The 23,156-nt window shown below is 34.4% G+C and overlaps 2 protein-coding genes across 6 annotated transcripts in view; one reads left to right on the plus strand and one right to left on the minus strand.

The window, feature by feature from the left end:
* Positions 1 to 3,609, minus strand: part of LOC145673333 (MAP kinase-interacting serine/threonine-protein kinase 1-like) — a 244,304-nt gene extending 240,695 nt beyond the window's left edge. Inside the window, exon 1 of one of the 2 annotated variants that reach the window (XM_081742935.1) lies at positions 3,502 to 3,609. In XM_081742935.1, the coding sequence (XP_081599061.1) occupies positions 3,502 to 3,531 (30 nt within the window). In that variant the 5' untranslated portion in view covers positions 3,532 to 3,609. The remainder of the gene's footprint in view (positions 1 to 3,501) is intronic. The other variant, XM_081742936.1, reaches the window with a different exon arrangement.
* Positions 1 to 20,030, plus strand: part of LOC145673334 (U11/U12 small nuclear ribonucleoprotein 25 kDa protein) — a 93,233-nt gene extending 73,203 nt beyond the window's left edge. The window contains exons 1-2 of one of the 4 annotated variants that reach the window (XM_081742940.1): positions 2,721 to 2,748; positions 19,285 to 20,030. In XM_081742940.1, the coding sequence (XP_081599066.1) occupies positions 2,736 to 2,748; positions 19,285 to 20,024 (753 nt within the window). In that variant the 5' untranslated portion in view covers positions 2,721 to 2,735 and the 3' untranslated portion in view covers positions 20,025 to 20,030. Of the gene's footprint in view, positions 1 to 2,720; positions 2,749 to 2,985; positions 3,178 to 3,565; positions 3,701 to 19,284 lie in introns of those variants that run through there. The other 3 variants (XM_081742943.1, XM_081742941.1, XM_081742942.1) reach the window with 3 other exon arrangements.
* The last annotated feature ends 3,126 nt before the right edge of the window (positions 20,031 to 23,156 follow it).

Consider the following 23,156-nt stretch of genomic DNA (forward strand, 5'->3'; position numbering starts at 1 on the left):
AAAAACCTGAAGAACCACATTGTTTAACAACGTCAAGACCAAATGAAGTGAGATTTGACCCCCTCCACCCCCCAAAAAATCGTTGACAATGTCTATATTTTAAAATTGTTGGTACGCTTAAAACAAAAAAGTGAACATTAAATTTTCTGATATTGAGAAGCTAGAGTTATTCGTAGAATGAACAACCGGTAACAATCGTCAAAATGCCACGTCACGCCACTGTATGGTACTAAATTTTTCAGGACTTCAAACAAATAATAAAAAAATAACTAATAAATAATTACAGCACGATGATTTCTAACCGATTCCATTCGTAAAGGAATTGGTTCTTCGGAACATTTAATTCCTTCCTGATTCACTGAATGAATTGTCTGAAGTAACTTGCTTGATTTCACTTAGGAATGTTATAGCTTAATGAGAACATTGCGTTTTCTAAGTTGCGAAGGGAGTAAATTCAAAAAGCAAATGGATCAAAATAAGGAAGGTAAGAAAACGTATTTACTTGGAAATAATACGAAACACAAAAATGCTTTAAATTCTTAAACTGACAACGCAAGTAACACGATTACTTGAGTCATTGCGATACCGAACAAATGTAATCTCAAGTCGGCCAGTGATTTTTTTCTAAAAGGTTTAGAGATTCTAGTTTCTAAAGGGGATAGTAGCTGTTACCAGTGTTGTCAGTTGGCGGGAAATTTCCCGCAAAACGAGAAATTCTTAGCTTTGGCGGGAATGTGGGAAATTCTGTTTGAAAATGGGAAATCTTGTCAACTTTTCTTCCTTTTCATGGCGTCTCTTTCTCACTCCTTATTTTCACCTCTTTGTACATGATTGGAAGCTTCTTGAAGGTCAAAAGAACCAGAACAGCAAGAGAATTATTAAACTTAACCAAATGGAACTGATTGTTAATTGCGCTAATACGAGGGTCACTACGAAAGTTTTGAGATACGCATTGTTGTGGCACAGTATTTGAATTCCAACAATTGCGTTCGGTAGTGGTATCCAGAACGAAGAAGAGAAGCAAGTTTCAACTCGCCTCGCTTATCGGCGTGGCCGTATCGCCTTCACTTGTTTGTTGATGTGAGCAGTGTTCGGCTGTCCAGAATGGAGCTCGAAAGGGAACATTTTCGAGCAATGATACTTTACGATTTCAAAAGTGGTTTGAACGAAACAGAAGGCCTTGACCATTTGGAGGGGGCATTTGGGAACCTTGCTCCTTCCCGTGCTACAATTTTTCGGTGGTTTGGTGAATTCAGAAGAGGCCGGACATCGCTTAAAGATGAAGAGAGAGCTGGACGTCCGGCAACAGCTGTGTCAGATGAAAACATTGCCGCTGTGGAACAAATGACTCGAGAAAATCCTCGAACAACTTTCAAGGACACTGAATCTACAGTGAACATTGGATCGCCAGCAGTAACAAAAAATTCTTCATGATCACCTTCGGCTCAGGAAGGTTTCATCTCGTTGGGTGCCTCACACTTTGACTGAACAGTAGAAGCGCATGCGTGTGAAATGGTGTGAAGAAATGCTTGCAAGATTTGATTGAGGCAATTCTCGACGCGTCTCTGACATTGTTACTGGTGATGAGACTTGGATCTATCAATTTGACCCTGAAAATAAAAGCCAGTCTAGAGTTCGGATCTTTCCAGATGAAAATCCACCCACGAAAGTGAAGCGACCGCGAAGTGTGGGGAACAAAATGGTCGCAACTTTCTTCTCCAAATCTGGCCATGTTGCAACTGCTCAGTGGTACATCACTGTTTGCCTAACAGAAATGTTCCAGAAGGTTCGGGAACGGCGTCCAAGAACTGGATTGCGTGGGATCCTGCTTCATCATGACAACGCGTCCGCACACACGGGCAAGATCACAATTCAGTTTTTAGAATCTACGGAGGTCAAACTTATTACTCATCCGCCGTATAGCCTTGACCTGGCCCCGTGTGATTTTTTTCTGTTCCCAGGATCAAAGATCGCATGCGTGGGAAGAGATTTTGCAACCCTGAAGAAGCTGTAGTGGCTTACGAGAATGAACTTTCAACACTTGAAGAAAAAGACTGGCAACACTGCTTTCAAAAGTGGTTTTCGGGGATGCAAAAGTGTGTGCAGTGTAATGGTGAATACTTTGAGAAAATGTACTGTACGTGTTAAAATTATTTTAAGTATGTAAGTTATTTCACATCTTAAAACTTTCGTAGTGACCCTCATATCTATTTTCTGCGAGAAGATAGAAGGGAGGGAGGGTTTATGGCCCTTTGCTTACTATATTTATGGCCAGTCATTCACTGAATGTTCTGGCCAGGGTAAAGAAAGGGGAAGGATGGAGGGATATAATACTTGGAAGTAACACACACACACAGACACAAATATGTATATTTATACCAAATAAATATAGATAAAAATAGAAGGATGGCCCTATAATAGATTTCTTCTCCCGCAGGGAAGGATGTACTTTTGCTTGATTGTTCAGAGTTAATTTATTTCAATTTGACGTTATTGATATAATGATTAATTAATTAACGATTGATATTCTTTGTTGGTGGGAAATTCTGCAACCGACCGGGAAATTTCAGGGCTTTGAGCGGGAAGTCTGTGATACTGAATCTGACAACACTGACTGTTACCTGCAGAAATTTGATCCTCACACACATATCTTTCCATGCCGAGCTCAATCCTCACAGCAAGTTTTCTAAACTGTAGTCACTTTAATCTGAACCTGTGCCTTAGAATACTTTAGAATGGAGTATCAGGGTAATGAATGAACGATTATTTGAATTATCAAAAAAGTAATACTATCGGTAGTTCATAAAGTATGTTTTTTTTCTTTTTTTAACAATTTTCTAACTTACATTGCTATAATTACGCAATCTATCTTCTCGCTTTATCCGGTAAGATGTGAATGTCGCATAAGTCATAACAAGCTCTATGACGTAACATAGAGCCTTGCACTATGTATAGCATAATGACAGGAGACCTGACACCTGTCAATCAGCACACAACGGCTGAAGACACCTGTTGTTTGCTGTTCAACTGAAGTACTCGATGATTTGTGGCTTGGAATGAACTTGTTTTGGTATTTATAAATCTAGTTTAACAATTTTAACACGTTTATTACGTCATACCACCGAATAAGAAGAACCTTCCATCAATGCAAAAACAAAGGACCCATTCTTTCTGTCGGTACGTACGTTAAGCATTCGTGATCTTACTACATTTTACGCATATTAATGTTTACTTCTCGTGTTTAACTTATATCAGAATTCACTTCTTTTGCTCGACAATCCATTAAACACATAAAATATTTCAAAATGCATAACCGGAGAGGGAGGGAAGCGTAACAATGTAAAAATAGTCAGGGTCTAAACAAACGAACATGCAACGTAACATCAAAAACTATAGGGATATTTTGGTGTACTAAAATAACTTGTCCCATACTGAGTCGATTGATATAGAAATTATATTTCATAAATTATCCAAACATAACATAAAAATTAAAATTCTTACCCACTCCGGCCCATCCCTGGCGGCCTCCATGGCCTCCACATCGCTAGCTGATGTGTTTCCTGATTTCTCCAACAGATGGAGGCAGTTACCAATCCCAAGTGGCTATGTGGTAACAACAGATGACAAAAAAGCAGCTGAAGCAGAACTGCAGAAGTAAATATTTGTTAACCTCCAAGCAAAAGATATTGTGCTAAATAAGGTAGGTATAGAACTGATATTAGAATTGTTTAAAAGCTTTGAGACATTTCAAAGTTGTATAAACAATCGTAGTTTACATCAAGCGTGTGGTTTACTTAAAATTCGAGAAATTTCAAAGTTAAAAAAAAGTTTACAGTGGACTGCAAAATAACAATAATAAATAAAAATCCTGCTGCAAACGATTCTCTAAGATAATCTGCACTCTTATTTTTTTGCTAGTTAACTTCTGACACACCACTCGAAATAATTGTACAAAAAATATATTTTTTTCACTAATTTACTCCTTATTGCCTCCTATGAGACTTGCGCTGGGCAACACGAAGATAGGCTTGTGTATAGCCCGCTCCCCCCAGTTCTTTGTCACCGGAACTGGAAGAGTCAGTACTACTACTACTTATATCGAGAACAGAACCAAACCAACCCCTGCGGGGCTTCTAACCCGTTCGTACTACTATTGCTACTAACTACCAGCACCACTACTACTATTGCTACTAACTACTACTACTACTGCTACTATTACTACTACCGCTACTAAAGCTACTACTACTACTTATACTAAAGCTTCCTTACCGCAAGACTTACATCTTAAATCTTTATAACATGCAATTCCGATTCATTATGAACTAGTATGAATCGTTAGAATCACTATGATTCGTTAAAAATCACTGGGGGGAGCGGGCTATACTCAATCCCGAAAATATCTTACTTGACACATAAAATACAAGGGGACCACATGAAGTTATTTTTGAAAAATTCCAGCTACATTATGATTTGCGTATAAATACGGCTTCCGGACGTAGAGCATAAAAACTAGTGCAAAAAACAACCTGTGCTAGATGGCCATTAAAAAGCACGAATGCCATCAAGACAGGGCGAAGCTGGAGGTTTCATGCCGTAGCACGAGTCTGCGTATGGAGAAAGCAAGCGCATCAGCGATGGTGGGTATACCCGTAAGCGAAGGTAGTGAAAAGAAGTAAGCTTTTGCAATTATACAGAGTTTCAGTAGCTCTTCTCATCGGTTCATATTAGTAACGCTCCACTTGCAAACATGAAATACAGTTTGTGTACAGTGTGAGGAAATAATTATATCGCTAGTAGAAAATAGCTTCTAAGCAGTGGCGAGGCTTGAGGGTAGACGACGTCCACCCTTTAGAATTTTATATGTATTAAGCCTAAATTACCAACTTAAAATTTTGTAATTTAAAGGCTCTGACCTTAAAATTGCCTTTTTTTTTTTATATATATATATAATGGTTCCTTATGAAAGGATGAAAGACAGAAAGCAAAGTGTCTTGCGAAACCTTGGACATTATTTCTTTGCTGCATCCATTTAACTTGCATCAACGTGTAGAAGCGTAGGAGAAAAGTCACGTGAGAAGTTCAAGTCCAAAGACTCGCGCTGTGTAGCAGTACCTGCGAAAAGATATTTGCTGTTCTGTCTACGTTTAGAGAGCTCCCTATCTTGTTTATTTTAAGCTGGATTTGTAAGTGACAGAAACAGACAGCTATTTCTTCTTATTTGTTTTTATTTTAAACCATCTTTCGAACTCCCTCTATAAATTGTTAAATTGTTATAACGTATCCTTGAAGAACATTTATATATATTGTTCCTATGTGTCTCCAACATCAGAATAAAAAAAGATCCCCCCCCCCCTAATGAAAAGTAGAGACGTATTGGCAATTCTATCATTTTATGTTTTTCGCGAGAGTGACAAGTACTTTTACATGTCCCGGTAAGCGTCCTCCCCCCCCCCCCGCGAGAGCACCTAGTTTACTGAATTAAAAAAAAAAAGTTTCGTCTTGGTCTGGGGCCTACACCAAGGTATCCGTGACCAAATTTTGGTAACTCGGTCCACTCGTCTGGTCTCCAGGCCGTACACACACACAAGGACTGACAAACACACAAACAAGCTCAATTTTATTTATATTAGATTTTTCGCTCAATAATTGTGCAGATGAAAGATTTGAAAAATACAAAAATCTGGTCATTGTAGAAATAATAAATTATAGAAAATTTAGTATGTATCAAAAAATTCTTCCATACGGCAAACTGAATGACTTGATATCCACCTTTCCTAACACTTTTTGCTCAGGCCAGCTTAAGAATGAACTTATCAACTTATGTTCCGATAGTAACCAACACATTTCTCTTCCCGAATACTTGAAATATAATCTCAGTAATGAACTTCAAAGCGTATATCAGGAAGACAACAAAGCTGCTAAATATGGTATTGAGCATTCCATCAACTTCAGTTTTTTGAAAACATTCATTGAGTGCCCTGAAAAGAGTGAAAACTTACTTAACGAACAGCATGACAAAATTATGTAAACTTCCTGAATTATGGACACACTCTGAATTACGCACACTTACGATAAAGAACTTGGTATGGAAGTTTTGTAGGATACCTGAATCCAAAGAAAGAGCTATTAATATTTTCGCCGAAATGAACAACACGGTATGGAGCTCATTTACAAAATTGTAAGGTATTAGGTAAGGTAGGCCCTAATTGGTATTAAGTTAGGTGCTGTAGGGTGTTTTACTTCTATCGTTTTTTTTTTTTTTTTTTTTTTTTTTTTAATTTATAGCTCATTTCTGAGGTATTTAGAAATGACTATTCCTAAACAGGATATGGGGAACTAATGCCCCATTTGTAGCAAATGTGGTACCATTCAGAAATCTATACTTCGGAAATAGAAATACTATACACCAAATTTAATTAATTATATAAAATTTTATACTTAAAAAACAGAGTAAATATTTATTGCAAAGAATATTGAAAACTCAAACATTAATACTATATTTATGAATTATCAGTAGAGACCGGATGTTACAAAATGCCTATTCTTTAATATTAAAGATACGATCAAAAATAACGTTTTAAAGTTTATATAGGGGGTTATAGTTTCGATTTAAGCCAATTTTATTTTACCTATTTTGCCTATTTCGACCGTTACTGCCTAAACAATTGCTTTAGTGCCTAATGTTGCATATTCTATGCATTGTCTTCAAAATAAGCCTTCATTGGGAAAATATATTATTTATATAACATAAATAATACATACATATATAGGTATATTAGGTGTTTGTAAACACAAGCACGTGGTACGTTACAATATATACACAGGGTGAACTTCAAAGATGTGCACATACTTCAGAGGTGATTAATCATATCAAAAGAAGACAAAAAGTTATCTTGTACTTTGTCGAATTCCGTGTCGTGTACGAGTGACAGGGGTGCCAACTTGGAATCGAAAATCGAATCCTGAAAATTGGAATGGAACAGATAGATGTGCACATACGTTGGGAGGTGATTCGTGACATGAAAAGAAGACAAAAAGTCCTCTTGAATGTCACGAATCACCTCCCAAAGTATGTGCACAATTTTATATCTCGCTCCAATTGTCAGGGTTTCATTTTCGATTCCAAGTTAGTCCCCCTGTCACTCGTATACGACGCGGAATTCCACAACATGCAAGAGCTTTTTGTATTCTTTTGATGTCACGAATCACCTCCCGAAGCATGTGCACATCTTTCAGGTTCATCCAGTATATATGGAATGCATAACAAGCTTCGTTTTTATATATACATAAAAGAAGATATTGACAAAGAAGTATGTTTCTATATTCTTTGAGCATTATTTATGACTTGAATCTATTTTTAATGGTATTGAGTATTTATCTTCATTATTTCGAGCTACATTTTAGTGCCTATTTTACTGCCTATTTTTTAAATTTTTAGTGCCTATTTGCCTGCCTATTTTCTAGGTTTTTAGTGCCTAAACATCCGGTCTCTAATTATCGGAGATCATCGTACTTGCAACAGTGATTAGTGTATATCAGCATCCTTTATGCAGTACGAAATATCAGAACTAAAAATAGAAGTAAAAAGCATATATCCTACATATATATATATATATTCCTAATTTTTATAAAAAACGGAGGTGTAAGAATTAAAAATTAACATATAAATACAATAAAAACTCTTCAAAATTAATCACTCTCTTTAAACAAAACTAAATTATACAGAACGTTTGTAAAAATAATTTTATATTTTAAGTTTTATTTTGTCATGACTTTAAAATGGGAATATAGTAGAACACTAAGATATGAATTAATAGTTTATTTTACCTTCTAAATTGAGAATTCTTAATAGCATTTTGAAAGGGTTTGGGAAAATATTTAAATTTTTTTCCTTTTTTTTTTAAAAAAAAAAAAACCATAAGCAATGTTCTCAAATGAGTAAAAACTGTCATCCGACAGAAGTTTTATGTAATAATTAATGGGTGTAATAATGTAATAATTTTTAAAGTTAGGTAGTTCATATATATATGTCCACTACAAAGTTCATTTGGCGCGAGCTGGTGCAAATCAGGAAGAACTTCAGAAGAGTGACAACTTTGACTTAACGTGACAGTTTCTCAGAAGAAAAACATTCCTTGAACTTCTGTTAATTTTTGGTAATTTTGTCATTTTACAAACTTTTTAAAAAACCTAATCGATTTCAGTTAGGTATTGATAAGTATACAACTTTTATGGGCTACTTAGTTGCTCTAATCCCAATTTTATAAACAAATGTGAGTGTTTTTTTTTTTTTTTTTGTTAGCTTTTACAATTATTATTTTATTTTACTTAATGGGTGACGCAAAGTTGAACAAAAAATGGAATATCCGGGTTCCAAAAGCGTGCGAAAACTTGCGTTTTTTTTTAAATGCATTACTATCATCAATTGATTTAATACAAAAAAAAAATGTATTGTTAAATGTCGTGGTATCAGTAAATCAAAATGTTAAACTAAAATATACTTTAGTCGTTTAAAGTCTGTGGTGGGGGATAGAAAGTTTAGGAGAAGAAACAGAAATCATCTTTTGATATTTCGTGATCAAAGGTTTGGGATCGTTTGGGTAAATCTTTAATCATTTTTTGTAATCAAAATAATCATTTTGTTGTTTTAAAACCAAAATTTTACCTAACAGACCAAATAATGACCAACGTGAAATTCTTAACTGTTATGACCAAATTATTACATGATTTTATGTATGCGATTATTTAAAAAATATCTAATTAAATATGCAGAAAATCTTTCTCACAAGTGGAATGACGATTTGATTCCATTATTTGATGTTCGTAATTTAAAAATTTGCTTTAAATATGTATTATTTCCCCTTTTTTATATTAATATATGTTGTAGAAAGTCACCTACAGAAATTTCTTCCTTATGTCTTGTCATGTAAAGTATTAAGTTTTTGTCTGTAAATCTTCCAAATTGTGGTACTCCAAAACTACACCAGCACTCTTATTTTCTTAGAGTATACTCTAATAATTGCGTGCATGTTCATGTAATAGCTACAAACTGATGTGGCCCCTTGCGGGTATAATTACGTCTCCGGAAGAATGTCATAAAACTGCTCCAAAAACTAACTAATTTTTAGTAGGTCACCACTAAAAGCGAGAATGCTGTCTAACCGAGTCAGGAGAGGGCACGGTGGCTCACTAGTAGAGCCCTTACTTCTGATGCGTGAGTGTCTTTGGTTCGATCCCCGGCCAAGTAAGCTTGTGGTGGACAACATCGTGCTCGTGGTTTTTCTTGGGGTACTCCCATTTCTTCTCATTTGCACATTTCACCAGTTCTTTCATCATCGTTCACTTTGCTTTAATCATCGTCTCCCTTAGCCTAAAGGGCATAATTTCAGGTCAGGGCAGCTCGCGCAGGAGTACGTCCGTAGGAGCAGACGCGTCAGCAACAGAAAGTATTCGCATCAAGGAGAATAGTGCAAAACCAGCTTGTGCTAGGTGGTTACTGAAAGTGAGATTGCTATTTAACCGAGTCAGAGCAGTAGCTTAGCAGTTGGTCTGTGGGTAGCAGGGGCGTCAGCAACGAAGAGTATATGCATAAACGAGGGTAGGAAACGACAATTTATATCGCAACGCACTTGTACAGATTACACCACTTGTCATGATTTAACACTAGCAACTCTATACTTATAAAATATACGGGGTCGTCTTTGGATATGGCGGGCCAAAAATAAGTAAAATCCAAAATTTACAGGAGAAATGAGTTGATGTTAAAAGAATGGAATTGATTCGTGTGTAATTTGGAGGTTCAAGAGCAGAATGTCGTACTATTATTTGAAGGCAGTGTTCGATTTATACATTCCCCGAAAGTAAGTGGAGATTCTGGTTAAACCTAACCTAATCTGAAGACAACGTAAAATCAGCGTAATTTTAAGTTTTTCTCAAAAAAGGTTTTCCCTCCCTCCAAAACAAAACATGTGCCAATACATTTCCTAGATTGTGCAGAAACACTCCGCCGGTGGAAAATTAGAATATTACTGTTGCACGAAAGGTATTTGTTTGTGAAAAGTGTCACATTCTCGTTAGAGCAAAGTTGCTATACGTTAAAATGGAAAATAGAGAAAACAATTGAGATTCATATCTTAAGATGTAAGGATTCGTAGAGCATTTCTTTAGTAACAACTAAGTTTTCAAAATATTTTCTTTTTAACCGTGTTATTGCATTGGTAATGTTTTGAACACATATAAACACAGGGCTCATAGCGAGTCACTTTTTTAACTAAAAGTTGCATTCTTGGGAGGCACTTTTAAGTTTTGCATTGGCAGTTTTCTAAGAAACATATTATAAAAATAAATGGAAAAAGGCAGAAACTTGTTACACATTACTCTTCTGAAAGCTTCAGTACTTGCTGCCACATGTGAAACAGTCAGCTTTATTCTCACTTCAGCTTTTATTCTTTCTAAAGCACAGCAGATGGTTGGTGGATGCTTAAGCTCTCAAGTTGGGGTTGAGAAACCCTCTGTGTTTATTCTTTCTTCTATCATAATAGTCTTTTAGTTTTCTCTCGTAATAGTTAACGCTCCGCTCAACGTTGTGTGTGTGTGTGTGTGTGCTTGTGTGGTTCATCATGTTCGTCTTGATGCTTCTGCATGCTTTTTGTATGTTCTTTTCAAGAGTAGGTGATGAATGTTCTTAATGCTAAGTTGAATATAATGTCTGGGATGAAGAAATTCGGAAATAGGCCAGAACTGGTTCCACTTATTCAGAAGCTTCTTACATCTGCTAAGTCTGCTTACCGTAACTACAAAGCATACTTCGAAAACCTAAGAAAGGAGGAACCTAAAAGAAGAAACGATGAAACAAAACAACAAACAAAGAGAGAGGTGATGGAGAAATTGACAAAGGAAAAGGGGGCATAATGAGATTTTGGTCACCTCTCAACTATTTACAAGAGACCAGACCGCTATGAGCCCTGTAAACATAAAATAATGGTTTCTTATATTGTGCAGAAATGCTCTCTCAGTGGAAATTAATATTCTGGACAGTCCTCACTCATTTTAACCGTAAAATTACCATTTATCTGACTATCCAATGTACATTTGCACCATCCTAGTTACTATAACTCTCCTTCGGACTACCAACATACTTCCAGTTGTGAACCATGCTAAAGAACAAAAACAACCAACTGAGATGTCTGCGTTATATGCTGCCCCGTGTTGAATTTCCGGTGGAATAACATTAACATTTCGTCATATTATAGTAGTTCGGTTTTTCCCTTTAACTTCGGGTTCACGTCTCATATAGCCCTGGTGTTACAAAGAGATGCTAAACTTCAATAAACGACAAGAAGAAACAGCTAAAGTAAACAACTAAGCCGACCAGAAAAATTGTGCTCTGTATGTAAATTGTGCTCGTTTAGGTAAGCATACATAAACTCATGTTTTATGTACCGGCAGTTATTTTCATCACGAAATGCACTTCTATTATCTTATGAATTACTTTTTGTGAGAGTAGTTGCAATTCGCTTTAGAAATCGGTTTAACTGTTATGGCTATTTGGTGTGTGGACATATACCATAAAAACAAACAGTGCATAACAAACGCAAACCGACCTGTGCTAGGTGGTCGCTAAAAACAAATTGTATTTCACCGAGTATGGGTAGGGCGAAGATGGTAGCCTCACGCAAGGGTGCATCCTTATGAAGCATGCGGCTCAGGATGGTGGGTAGCGTGTAAGCAAGGATAGTGGGAGCACACTGCACTGCCATGTAAATGCTCAATTTTGGAACGAACTTAGCTCAGCCATACTCAGGAAGTAAAAATTGAATTAACTCACGCTGTTTTTTTTTAAAGCTACATTCAACATAAGAAATGAAAAATGCGCTGATGATTTAATAATAAAATAGGCCCTATTTACAATTGTGCAGATTAAGAACGGTCCGGATTTCAATTGGAAATATTAGGATAAAATATATTGCTTTACAAAGAAAGAATAATGTCCAAGGAACTCATTTATACAACCGACAAAGCTGTAATTGCAGTAGGGGGGCGCGGTGGCTCAGTAGTAGAGCGTTCACCTCCGGTGCTTGGGGTCTCTGGTTCGATCCCAGCTCGCGCCGTGTGGACTTTGTGGTGGACAAACGCCGTGCTCGTGGGCTTTCTCGGGGTTCTCCCACTTTCTTCATTCCACCATTTCATTCATTTCTCATCATCACCGTCTCCTTTAGTCTAACCGGCATAACCGTGGGACGTAAAACTAAAGATTTCATTTCATTTTTTTTTTCATTTTGTAATTCCAGTAATAAGGTAGAATGTGACCTCCATAAGAGAAGCACTCACATATATTATGTGCCCCGACACCTAATATGCACTTGTCTGAAGTGTTGTAAATGTTTGTGACTTCGAATAGTGCTCCCCCGTGCATATTCGGAACCTTTCCATCTGCGATGAAGTAGAAGGCATAACAAAGCATAAAGTAAGTAAAACCAGCTTGCAAAAAACAACAGGATATCAAGTACTCAGTGTAGAGAAAATGTTCGATTTCTGTAAATAACATTACATGTATTATCTATTTTCTCGCCGTCACAAGAATAAATGGTTACTCATCATATCGACCCTAAAAACCTGTGATAATACAATCCATTCCTTAAAAAATCGTAATGTCATGATATGATTACACAGTGAATGTTAATTTACACAGATTGATGGGTAAAATCTTAGGAATCTTATCCAGTGTGCTAGGTTAAAAGAACGTTTTAATAACCTACGAGCATCGGCTTGCAAAACGACCAGTAAGCAAATGCAGTAAAAAGCAGGAAAAATCTTCGAAGGTGGAAGTTATCGTACTAGACTTTCTCGCTTCAATTGCTTAAACTAAATTAAGTTAAGCTCCAATTATTACTGAGATATTTATTTCTGAAACAAACAAAATTATAAGGCGTTTTTGGAATGTTTCGTCCGAAGAAAATTCGCTCCAAAAGTGATATACAACTTTCTCGATTTTTTTGAACTATACTTATGCCATTTATTAGGGTTAATGATATATTTGTTTATAAATTACAAATAAGATTGCACGACTCGCATCTGAGGACATTGTCTTAAAAAGAAAATCTTCCCCAAAAATAAACTACCTGTTGGAATATTTCATGACAGCCGGTTTATGCATCTTTATAGGGTTATTAATGAAATGTTTATTTGTGAAATATGAACAAAATCAACTGCTTCGTTTTAAGAAAATCATCGGGGTAAAACTCATTCTCAAAAGTTATTCCTTGTGGATTTTTCAGAAATAAAAAGTTATGTTGTATTGTCAGGTTATTAATGAAACATTTAAAAGTAGTATGTGGGTAAAGAGTATGTATGTCATCGTTAGGGAAGGATAATAATCAGCTACTTAATACTGTACAAGGGATTTCAAAATGAAGATCGGAGTTTTAAGGCTGTGTAGTATTTATTACAATTAACTTTCAATTATAAATAATACATCAAATAGAACAGCAACTCCAACACAATTTTGAGGACAAATTTCATTTTCCTTTTTTCTCTCTGAACGGTTCTACTAGAGAACAAGAGCCAACACACATAGTACCGATAATAGTAACGTACAGAAATCACCGTAAAAGGTAAGTAACTATCGAAACAGTATGAATTAATCTCTAATTTACTGAATGAATGTAAAAATTTATTTATTCATTTTTAAATTTTAATAAGATTTTCAGTTTGCTAAGGTTAGAGAATTTTTCCTTCCTAATAAATTTTGTGACCCTCGTTTTGAAGTGCTCTTATGAAAATTGTAAAATAAATAAAATCGCCGAAATGATAAAGAACAAAGTAAAACACAATGACAGTGAGTTCTTATTTCCTTAAGTGTGTGTTCTTTGCCTACCGTAAACTATCTTCAGTACTGTTTTTTCCTTTCTAATTTTTTTCAACACTTTTTGATTGGTTTCACGTTTCAGATAGCTATTTTTTGTATACCGTAGGTTTAGGTTATTTTTTATTCTTTTTTGAACTGTGTGTATTTTAAATTTTATTTTTCTTCCATATTTAATGAGCAGTTCTCTTACAACTACTTCCAAATTTTCTCTTTTATTATTACATGTATTTATGTATTATTCTTTGTTTTACGGACTAAAGTTTCGGGTTAGAACTGTCTTGACTGATTTTCACTCACTTTAATAAAGTCATTTAAATTTGACCAAGGGTGGAGCTAACTGACAAATCTCTTCGTAATAAAATGACACTCGTTTTGGAAATAGAGTTACCTTGTCCGTGTTCTGTTTATCATTTCATTTCATTTATCTTCCATTTTGTACAGACTTGGAAATAATTTTCCAATAGTATACGTGGGATTCGTCATGCTTAATTGAAAGGAGTACATATATTGGACAAATTAGTTAAACATAATTCACACATTTATACGTTATAGTAGTTTGAAATATCATTATACCAATATTACAACATATCTTATACATGAATGGACTTATTTCATTAATTTACTATTATTTTTTACATCAGTGGTTCTCAAACTTGTCGTTACTGCGACCTACATTAAATAATAAAATGTATTTGTGGTCCATCTACTTTTATTCAAACTCACGTTGACATTTTAGGAAATGGTGATGTATTTCAAAGCAGTTAAATTTTGTAAACGATATCTCTAATTCCACTTCGTTCAATAAATAGTCCGTAAGAGTGATTAACATGAAATCTATTTAGGGATGATGTGAACACCCCGAGCAACCACGAATGTTACAAAGTACAGATCGATGTTTAAATTTTAATAAGTTCAAATTTAGTTGGTTTCTTTTTTATGTCTATTGTAAATATCTCACTTTCACACTAAATTGTAATGTAAATTTATGAATGTGGTGGTCCAGTCGTTTAGAGTAGTGCTATTCAATTCAACCTTTTTTTTTTCTCGCGTACCTGTAGGTAGTGATGTGCAGTGGGAATATTTCCGGTGGGAAGGAAAATAAAAATTGGGAATATTCCCGGTTTTTTCCCTGGCATATAAATTCCCGGGAAGAAAGTTATTTTCATTTCATTACTTTATTTTCTAAATTATAAGAACTGTATCAATAATTACTTTATTTTCATTTACTACTAGGTTTTAAATAATTTAGAGGTTAAAATATTTAAATTCGTTGACTCTACTTTATATAATAGTTAGTAATATGATTTTTAAATTTCGATTTCCATTTGTACTAGAAAGTAGAAAAATACTAATTTATAAATGAAAAGCAACAAGTCAGTAAAGTAATCTAGAAATACTGTAGAGATAGAGGTTAAGTACTATCAATACACCCCGAATCATCGTTAGTAATAGACGTTGTCTGTCTACTGTCTCTGACTCAGAGTTTCTGAATAGGTACTCAGGCTTCTCTCACATGTGAATTAACGCATGAAATTTCGAGATATGAGTTGGAAGAAAGGTCGTGTGTAGCAATGTTAAGTGCTAAATTCTAAAGATAAGTCAGTATCTTTTAAATATTGTGGACATAAATATGTATGTGCAAATGTTGTTAAAACTGTGAGACATGTGTTTTCTGGCAGTTACTCAACTTAATTTGTTTACATTTAAAAATTTAATATATTTATAGTATCAGTAGCAGGGTCAAGTTTAGAAAATACACTTACGTATAAATTTAAACTGTTTAGCGGTGTAAAAGTATGTGGACTTCTTATACCAAATGATTTTCAACATGTTTACTCGAACAAAACATATTGTAAGTAAATATACATTTATGCGTATTCTCTAACTATAATAAAATAACGTAATACCCTTCAGAATATACATTTTAAGAATCCTTTGGAGACAACAATAATAAATATACTGTGAGAAAAAAAGGAATTTTATTTTTAAATAAATATAGTAATAGAATTCAAGTTTCTTTCGTTTACATATAAATTCCCGGAATATTCCCATTTTGGGGAATATTCCCTAAAAATATTTTCCCGGGAATTTACCCATCACTACCCGCAGACAGTTAGCCATTTAATTGTGTACCCCTGATGCTGTTTAAAAAAATTAAATCGAAATGAACTTATTAAAATTAATACTCATGTTTTGTTGATTAAAAAGAGGGACAAATAGAGACCCAATCAAAAGACTATTTAAGGGGGATAAACTTCACATCCGAAAAAATTAACATGGGAAATTTCAAAATTATCTTCAACTACGATCATTCAATAAAATTTGGAAATATGCTTATTTTAGGATTACGTACTTCATTTGAATAGCACTAGTTTAGATAATATCAGTCGGTGCCTATCAGGCAAATGTAATGTAAATCTCTTTCACAATAAGTATATCATATGAAACTGTACGCATACGCAAAGAGGGTTAAAGTGTTTCCATACAAAGGTAACACAGAGATAATACTACTTCCGACGCAATGACCTACCCTCTGACAGATTTTGACTCACCCACTACCTCTCCATCCTATCCCAGCATCTCTACTGATTGTTTTACAGGGCAGTGCTCTGTGTAACCCCTTACTTTTCGCCTCATTACCGCTTTTCATTTTCTGAATATTAGTTTCTGCATTAAAAAAAAAAAAAATCATAATTGAAAGTAAAAATTCTCGCGACCCACCTACAAACAGTCCACGACCCACACTTTGAGAAACACTGATTTACATTGTAACTATTTAATCGATTATATTCATTTAATTTATAGAAGCATTGTGATAATAGGTAGTCTTTTAATTTTCTTTTGAATGCAACATTAGACGTGATTTCCTGTAATTTCTTTGGTAACTTATTGTATAGTATAATGCCAACATACTTTACTCTCTTTTCGTACATTGCTGTTCGATGGTTTGGGGGACGTAAATTAAAGAAAGTTTTTTTTTTTTTTTGTGTTGTGACCATGTACGTCACTGTTTGTTGTATACGCTTTTAAATTGAATCTTACAAATTCTATTAAACAATATATATACAAACATGGTAAAGGGAGTATAGCCTTTTTATATATATATATTTCCTACAGGACTCTCGCGGTCCTACGCCAGCCAAGATTCGTACAACTCTTTTTTGAAAAATAAATATATCTGTACTGTTTACAGTATTTCCCCAAAATATTAATCCATATCTTAGTATCGATTCAGATGAGCAGTAATATAATGTTTTTTTTGCTGTATTTCGATTTATAGTATTTTTAACGGTTTGTACGGCGAAACACATTTTTCTTAACCTATTAGCAATTTTTTTCTATATGATAATCCCATTTTAAATTTTCTGATATATGAACACCTAAAAATTTAATGGAGCTAATTTGTTGTATTTCGTTTTTTCCTATTTTTATACTTCCTTTGTCTATATTGTTGTTTAGTAACTTAAAGCTTATTGACAATGTTTTTTTTAAATTTATTATTAATTTATTATGATCAATTATGATATTCTTTTATGTTGATAGTTAATTGTTGTTGGTTTTCACCTGTTATTGCTACACGTGTAACGTCCGCAAATAATGTGGCTTTTGCGAAGTTTAAATTATCCGGGAGATCAGAAATAGTAGAATTTTTCCATATTCCAGTATCAACTCGTGAGAGGACCGCAATAGCTCATTCGTTTCCAGCTTAATGCTCGGGTTTTTCCCCAATATTTTTCATAGTCGTTGGTTTTCGACAAATAAAATAATAATAAAATATTAGCGTTTTACCCCACCAAAAATAAAGATGAGACACATACCAATCGATTGATCTTCTTGGATTGAACAAATCGATATCTTCATTGGTCAATTGGACGAAATTTCTGAAAATACTTGAAGAAATTGGGGTCAACTGGAGAGACCGATGACACATTCGCAACCTGTATAGAACAACTAGTGAAGTTGGTTCAATGAAGGAGAAATCAATAGTGTGGAGATTGGAAGAGAAGTCAGACAATGAACGTTGAATGGAGAAAGCATTAATGGGAATTGGAGATTTCAAGATTCGAGGGCAGATCATTAACAAGATCAGGTATGCAGATGATACGGTTATAATAGCTAAAACCGAAGAAGGACTACAGGAGATGATTGACAAAATAGTTGACACTGGGAAACGATATGGAATGAAAATCAACATTAAAAAATCGGAAGTCCTGAGAATATCCGGTGGAAACGCGCTTTACGGGTCAGAATAGAACAAAGAGAACATGAGAAGATTGATCATTTCAAGTATCTGGGAAGCATTTTGACAAGAGACGCTAACTATAACAAAGAGGTCAGGTCAAGAAATGCCATTGCCAAAGAAGCATTGAACAAGAAAAGGTCACGCTTAACTAGCAGGCTCCATATTGGTAAAAGGAAGAAGTTGGTCAAGTGCTATATATGGAGCATTGGACTGTATGGTTCAGAGACTTGGACATTAAGGAAGCTAGAGAAGAAATATTTGGAGAGCTTCGAAACGTGATGTTGGAGGAAGATGGAGAAGGTAAAATGGACAGAGAGTAACAAATGAAGATGTTTTGAAACGGATAGGAGAGAACTTAAAGCCAGCATCCTTCGTAGGAAGGCCAATTGGATTGGACACATCTTGCGAGGACACATAAGGAAGAACACAACTGATCGATTATTTGAATAATAATAAGAAAATATTGACAGTTAAAAGAGGAAGCTGAAGATCGAGAAACGTGGAAGAAACATTTCTAGGCCCAAACATAAAATTGAAATAATAATAATCCAAGTTCCTGCCAGAAGGCAAAATACTTAATAATAATAATAATAATAATAATAATAATAATAATAATAATAATAATAATAATAATAATAATAATAATAAATCTTCATATATAGTTTTTCGAGCATATTGACAAAGATTGATTTTATGTTTTAAAAAAAGAAAGTGATGCTGTACGTGCCATCTATTAATATGGAAGTAATACTAAACTTTTCATTATGACTAGCAAGAATGGTTGATGTAATATACTTGAAATTATGATTAAGTCTTACAACTTTAATAGTTTAACTGTCTGTAATATGATCTAAAGATGAGATTCGTATCAATCGATAGATCACATCGAGCTGTACAGTGACATGCTTAAGGGTGAATTCTGATGCGTAGTTTCCGAGAAAAACTAAATTTTAAGGCCATAAGAAGTGTGTTGTTCACTGCCAATAACAACTGATAATTCTTATTATGCTGAAACATATTATTTGGTTATGTAAAGCTATATATTGTTATTTGTTGTATCTATTGTTATTTATTTTCTTTTTACCAGTGACACACATACTTCTAACAGAGACGCACATACCACTTGTAAACATAAGTGAGAACCCTAATATTTTTTTTCTATTTCTTTTTTCAGGTTTGTTTATAACAGTAATTATGGCAACAAGCAGTGAAAGTTTTCATAATGACATAAGGACAAAGAAACGCAAGAATGAAGGGCTTCAATCGTATGTAGTGCAGTGTAAGCGTAAAGATAAGGACCGAGAAGACAGGGAAAAGCATGTTAAGAATATAACAGAATCTGCAAATGAAGCAGAAAAGAAACTGCCAGAGGCTGAACAGAAGTTAAATGAATTTAATATCTCTAATACCATGGAGGGAGAACTTGATACAAAACCAACACAGGAGGGAAAGTGTATTGTGAATGAAGAATTGACACACGAAGACGCAGTGAACATTTTTCAGGTCACTTTAAATGATTTAATAAAATTGGATCCACTTCTTTCCGATTTGCCGTCTGGTGTGACTCTGGAAGAAGTGAATTCACAAATAGCGTTAGAATATGGACAATCAATGACCGTAATAGTTAGAAAAGCGGACGGTGAGACAATGCCTATAGTTGTTGAGCAAAATGCGACTGTTTTAGATTTGAAAAAGGCAATTCAAAGATACGTAACTTTAAAACTAAAACGTGAAAAATGTTTTGTAAAAATAAGCTGGAAATACATTTGGAGGACATATTGGTTGTATTTTGATGGAGTGAAATTTAAAGAGGATCATGTTCCACTGAAGGAACATGGCATCTACAACAAAGCCGAAGTGACTTTCGTTAAACGATTAAATGAAAGACGTAACAATATTAATAAACAGAATTAACTTTTATTCCATTCTCCTTTTTGTTCATTCTTGTCTTTTTTCCTTTCTTCTCTTTTTCCTTCTCAGAGTTAAGAATATGGACATATATAAAATTTACTAATGTCGTGATAGTATTGATATTGCTAAGTTAAAAATTGCAAATTTTCGGCGATGTGTGGATATGAAATAGAAGAGAGGGATATTTTTTGTACATTGCTAAATGACGGAAACTTATTTCAGGTGTATTTTGACAGTAGTCACCTCCACATTTACCTGAAGACAGATATTATGAACACTCATTTGCAATATTTCAAAAGCTAATCGGATTTCCTGTTTTGCCAGAAAATGATTGCGAATTTTGAATACTTTTAATTTTCTTACAATTTTAATTTATTGAAAACCCTTGCATCGAATTTTCGAAAATAATAATAAACTGAAGAGAAAATCCACATTTAGAACTCTACAAAATAGAATTAAAGGACCGATGCTTTTCAGCTAGCTAGCCTGTAATTACAAAATTATTATTTTAGGTGCATTTAAATAAATAGTCACTTTCAACATAGCATTACAAACAAGTGTTTATGTACAAAACATTTGAACTAGTTTGTTGCTGCACTGACATGTCCACACGATCAAAATTATAAAGAACGAAGCTCTATAGTAAACGAACGAAGCTGCATGTCAACGTTGTTATTAATAATTTGTATTTGAAAGCTAGCTAGCTGGAAACATTCAACCTGTAATTCTATTCTGTAGGATTCTTAATATCAATTTTCTCTACGCTCTCAAGTTTCTTCCGAAAGTTTGATAGAAGATATAACATGTTTAAGGATTTTCAGCGAATACCAAATGTAAGAAATTCTAAACATACGTGAAATTTTTCAATCTATTGTTACCAAAGTCGGATTGGATTGTGAGATATTTCAGGGAACAAGGGAGTGTTCCTTACGTTCTTTAAAAGTAATTTGTAGTGTCCTCAACAAATGTTGTAAAACCCTTGTTTATTAATTATCTTTTGCTTGTTTTTTACGGGTTTTTATTTTTTTATTTTTTTTTTTAAATTAAATTAAATTACTTGTAAGCATGTTTATAGTTCGCGCGTTGTGTCTTGTGGGTGTTCGAGCGAGAATCTGACAAATGTTCTAGACCAAGTTCAGATGTTCTAGAGGAGTTTCAGAAAGAAAGAGGACAGATTGTTCGTTATATTAACTAGATTCAAGGGCTAAATTGCTACATATTAGCAATATGCTAAATGTATCTTAGCATTTATTTTTGCTGAGGGACTTGTCACTAATCCTCACTATTATTTTTTAATTTGTTTTTTCGTATCCTTCCATGTCCATTCTTTTTTCTATGTTTCCTATGTTTTTAGTCTTCCCCAATGAAGCTTAGCTGAGGAACCTTGTCATGCTTCAATTTCTTATAACGCAAGCTGTGTTCACAATTTTCTTTCAGCAGTGTGTGCAGCAGTATTGGCTAGGCATGGAGGTGTGTTAATATTAACTAACATATTCCAACATCTTCCAGTATTGCTGTACATAATATGCAGGGTTCCCACACACATCCTGGAAAACCTGGAAATAAAAATGTGTCGTGGAAAGGACCTGGAAAAGTTATGGAAAGCAGAAAAATGGTGAAAATCCTAGAAATTATTTATGAACTGGAAATGTCTGAAATGTATGTTGTATGACAGTTGTTAGAAGTGTATATATATAACTTGCAGAGCAATAATGAATGAAATACTGTTACATTATTTATTTTAGAAGGAAATACGTTGATCAAATAATTCAATGTTTAATTAGATTCAAATATTTATTACAGAGAAATAAGTTATTCGTCTTCTTTTTTTATTAGAAAGATACAAAATATTAATAAAAACATTGTCAAAATAAAGTTCATCTGTAAATAAAAGAACTAGAAGGATAGTAGAAAGGTAGAAAAATAGTTAATATTTTTGCGTGTATTCAAAATTATGTATATTAGCGCACGCGCCTTTAGCGTAGGAGACCCGGGTTCGATTCCCGGCGGGAGCGCATGTGGTTCAGATTCCACGTTAATCAGTAGGTCCCATCTCATATAGCCTTGCTGCTGAAAGGGACGTTAAACTCAAAATCAACTCAACTCAAAATTATGTATAAATAACGAGATGTAAAAAGTGTTAAATGCCATGGTAATCCTATAAATAAGAGTGAACTATTTCTTTTTCTTCTGAGGTAGTGCGAATATGTTCTAAATTCTAACAATATTGAAGCTGTATTTTTTAGCGTTTTTACTATTTTCAATGCCTTGTTCAAATTCTATTATTTGCACAAAAATCATAAAAACAAAAGAATCAAGTAACGTGAAAAGCCGTAATGTGTTATTGTAATGCGTAAGAGCGTAATGTGTTAATGTGTATATATATATATTCAAACTGTTCTATTTTATAAACCAAACTGTCCTATATTTTTTTCAGTGTCCTGCTGGAAGGCCTGACTCTATCAAATTAAATATATCTAGTGCCGTCTTATACTGTGTCCCTCAGAAAAAAAATCACTTAATACATAGAGCAATTGACGAAATAATGTAATTTGTGGTATGGAGTACTTACCTACATAAGCATCTGTACCAACATAATTATTCAATATATCAACCTTTGACCTTCACACACCTCCGCAAACGAGCAGGCCTCTCATCTATCGCCGCACGCATCATTTCTAGTGGTATGGATGCTAGTGTCTGCACCATATCTGCTTTCAGGATTTAGCAGATAGGTTTAGAGAAGCCCTTTTCTTCTAAGATGCTACACAATCGGCAATCCAAAAGAATAAAATCAGGAGTGTGTGAAGGCCAACCGTTATTGGTGATGGAAGTCGATATAGATTGGACGTAAGCCAGCATTATTTCGTTTTGTCCTACGCGCAGGTGCAACTTTTTTGGAATGTAAACTGCTGCCAGTAAACAGTGTGATGTTTATGGAGTTAGAGAGAGTTTGGCTACCGGCACATGATTTGAAGTACTCACCAACTACCTCTATAAAAATTGAGTACCGCAGGATTCTGAAGTATGGATTTTTAGATAGGGCACATATTAGTTCCTAAGTGAAGGCTTGCCCGACTACGGTAGTCTCATAGTTTCGGAGCTATGGATCTTTACAATTCATTATTTCATCTT

The sequence above is a fragment of the Thermobia domestica genome, chromosome 16 (assembly GCF_964235325.1).
Source record: "Thermobia domestica chromosome 16, izTheDome1.hap1.1, whole genome shotgun sequence".
NCBI classification, from domain to species: Eukaryota; Metazoa; Arthropoda; class Insecta; order Zygentoma; family Lepismatidae; genus Thermobia; species Thermobia domestica.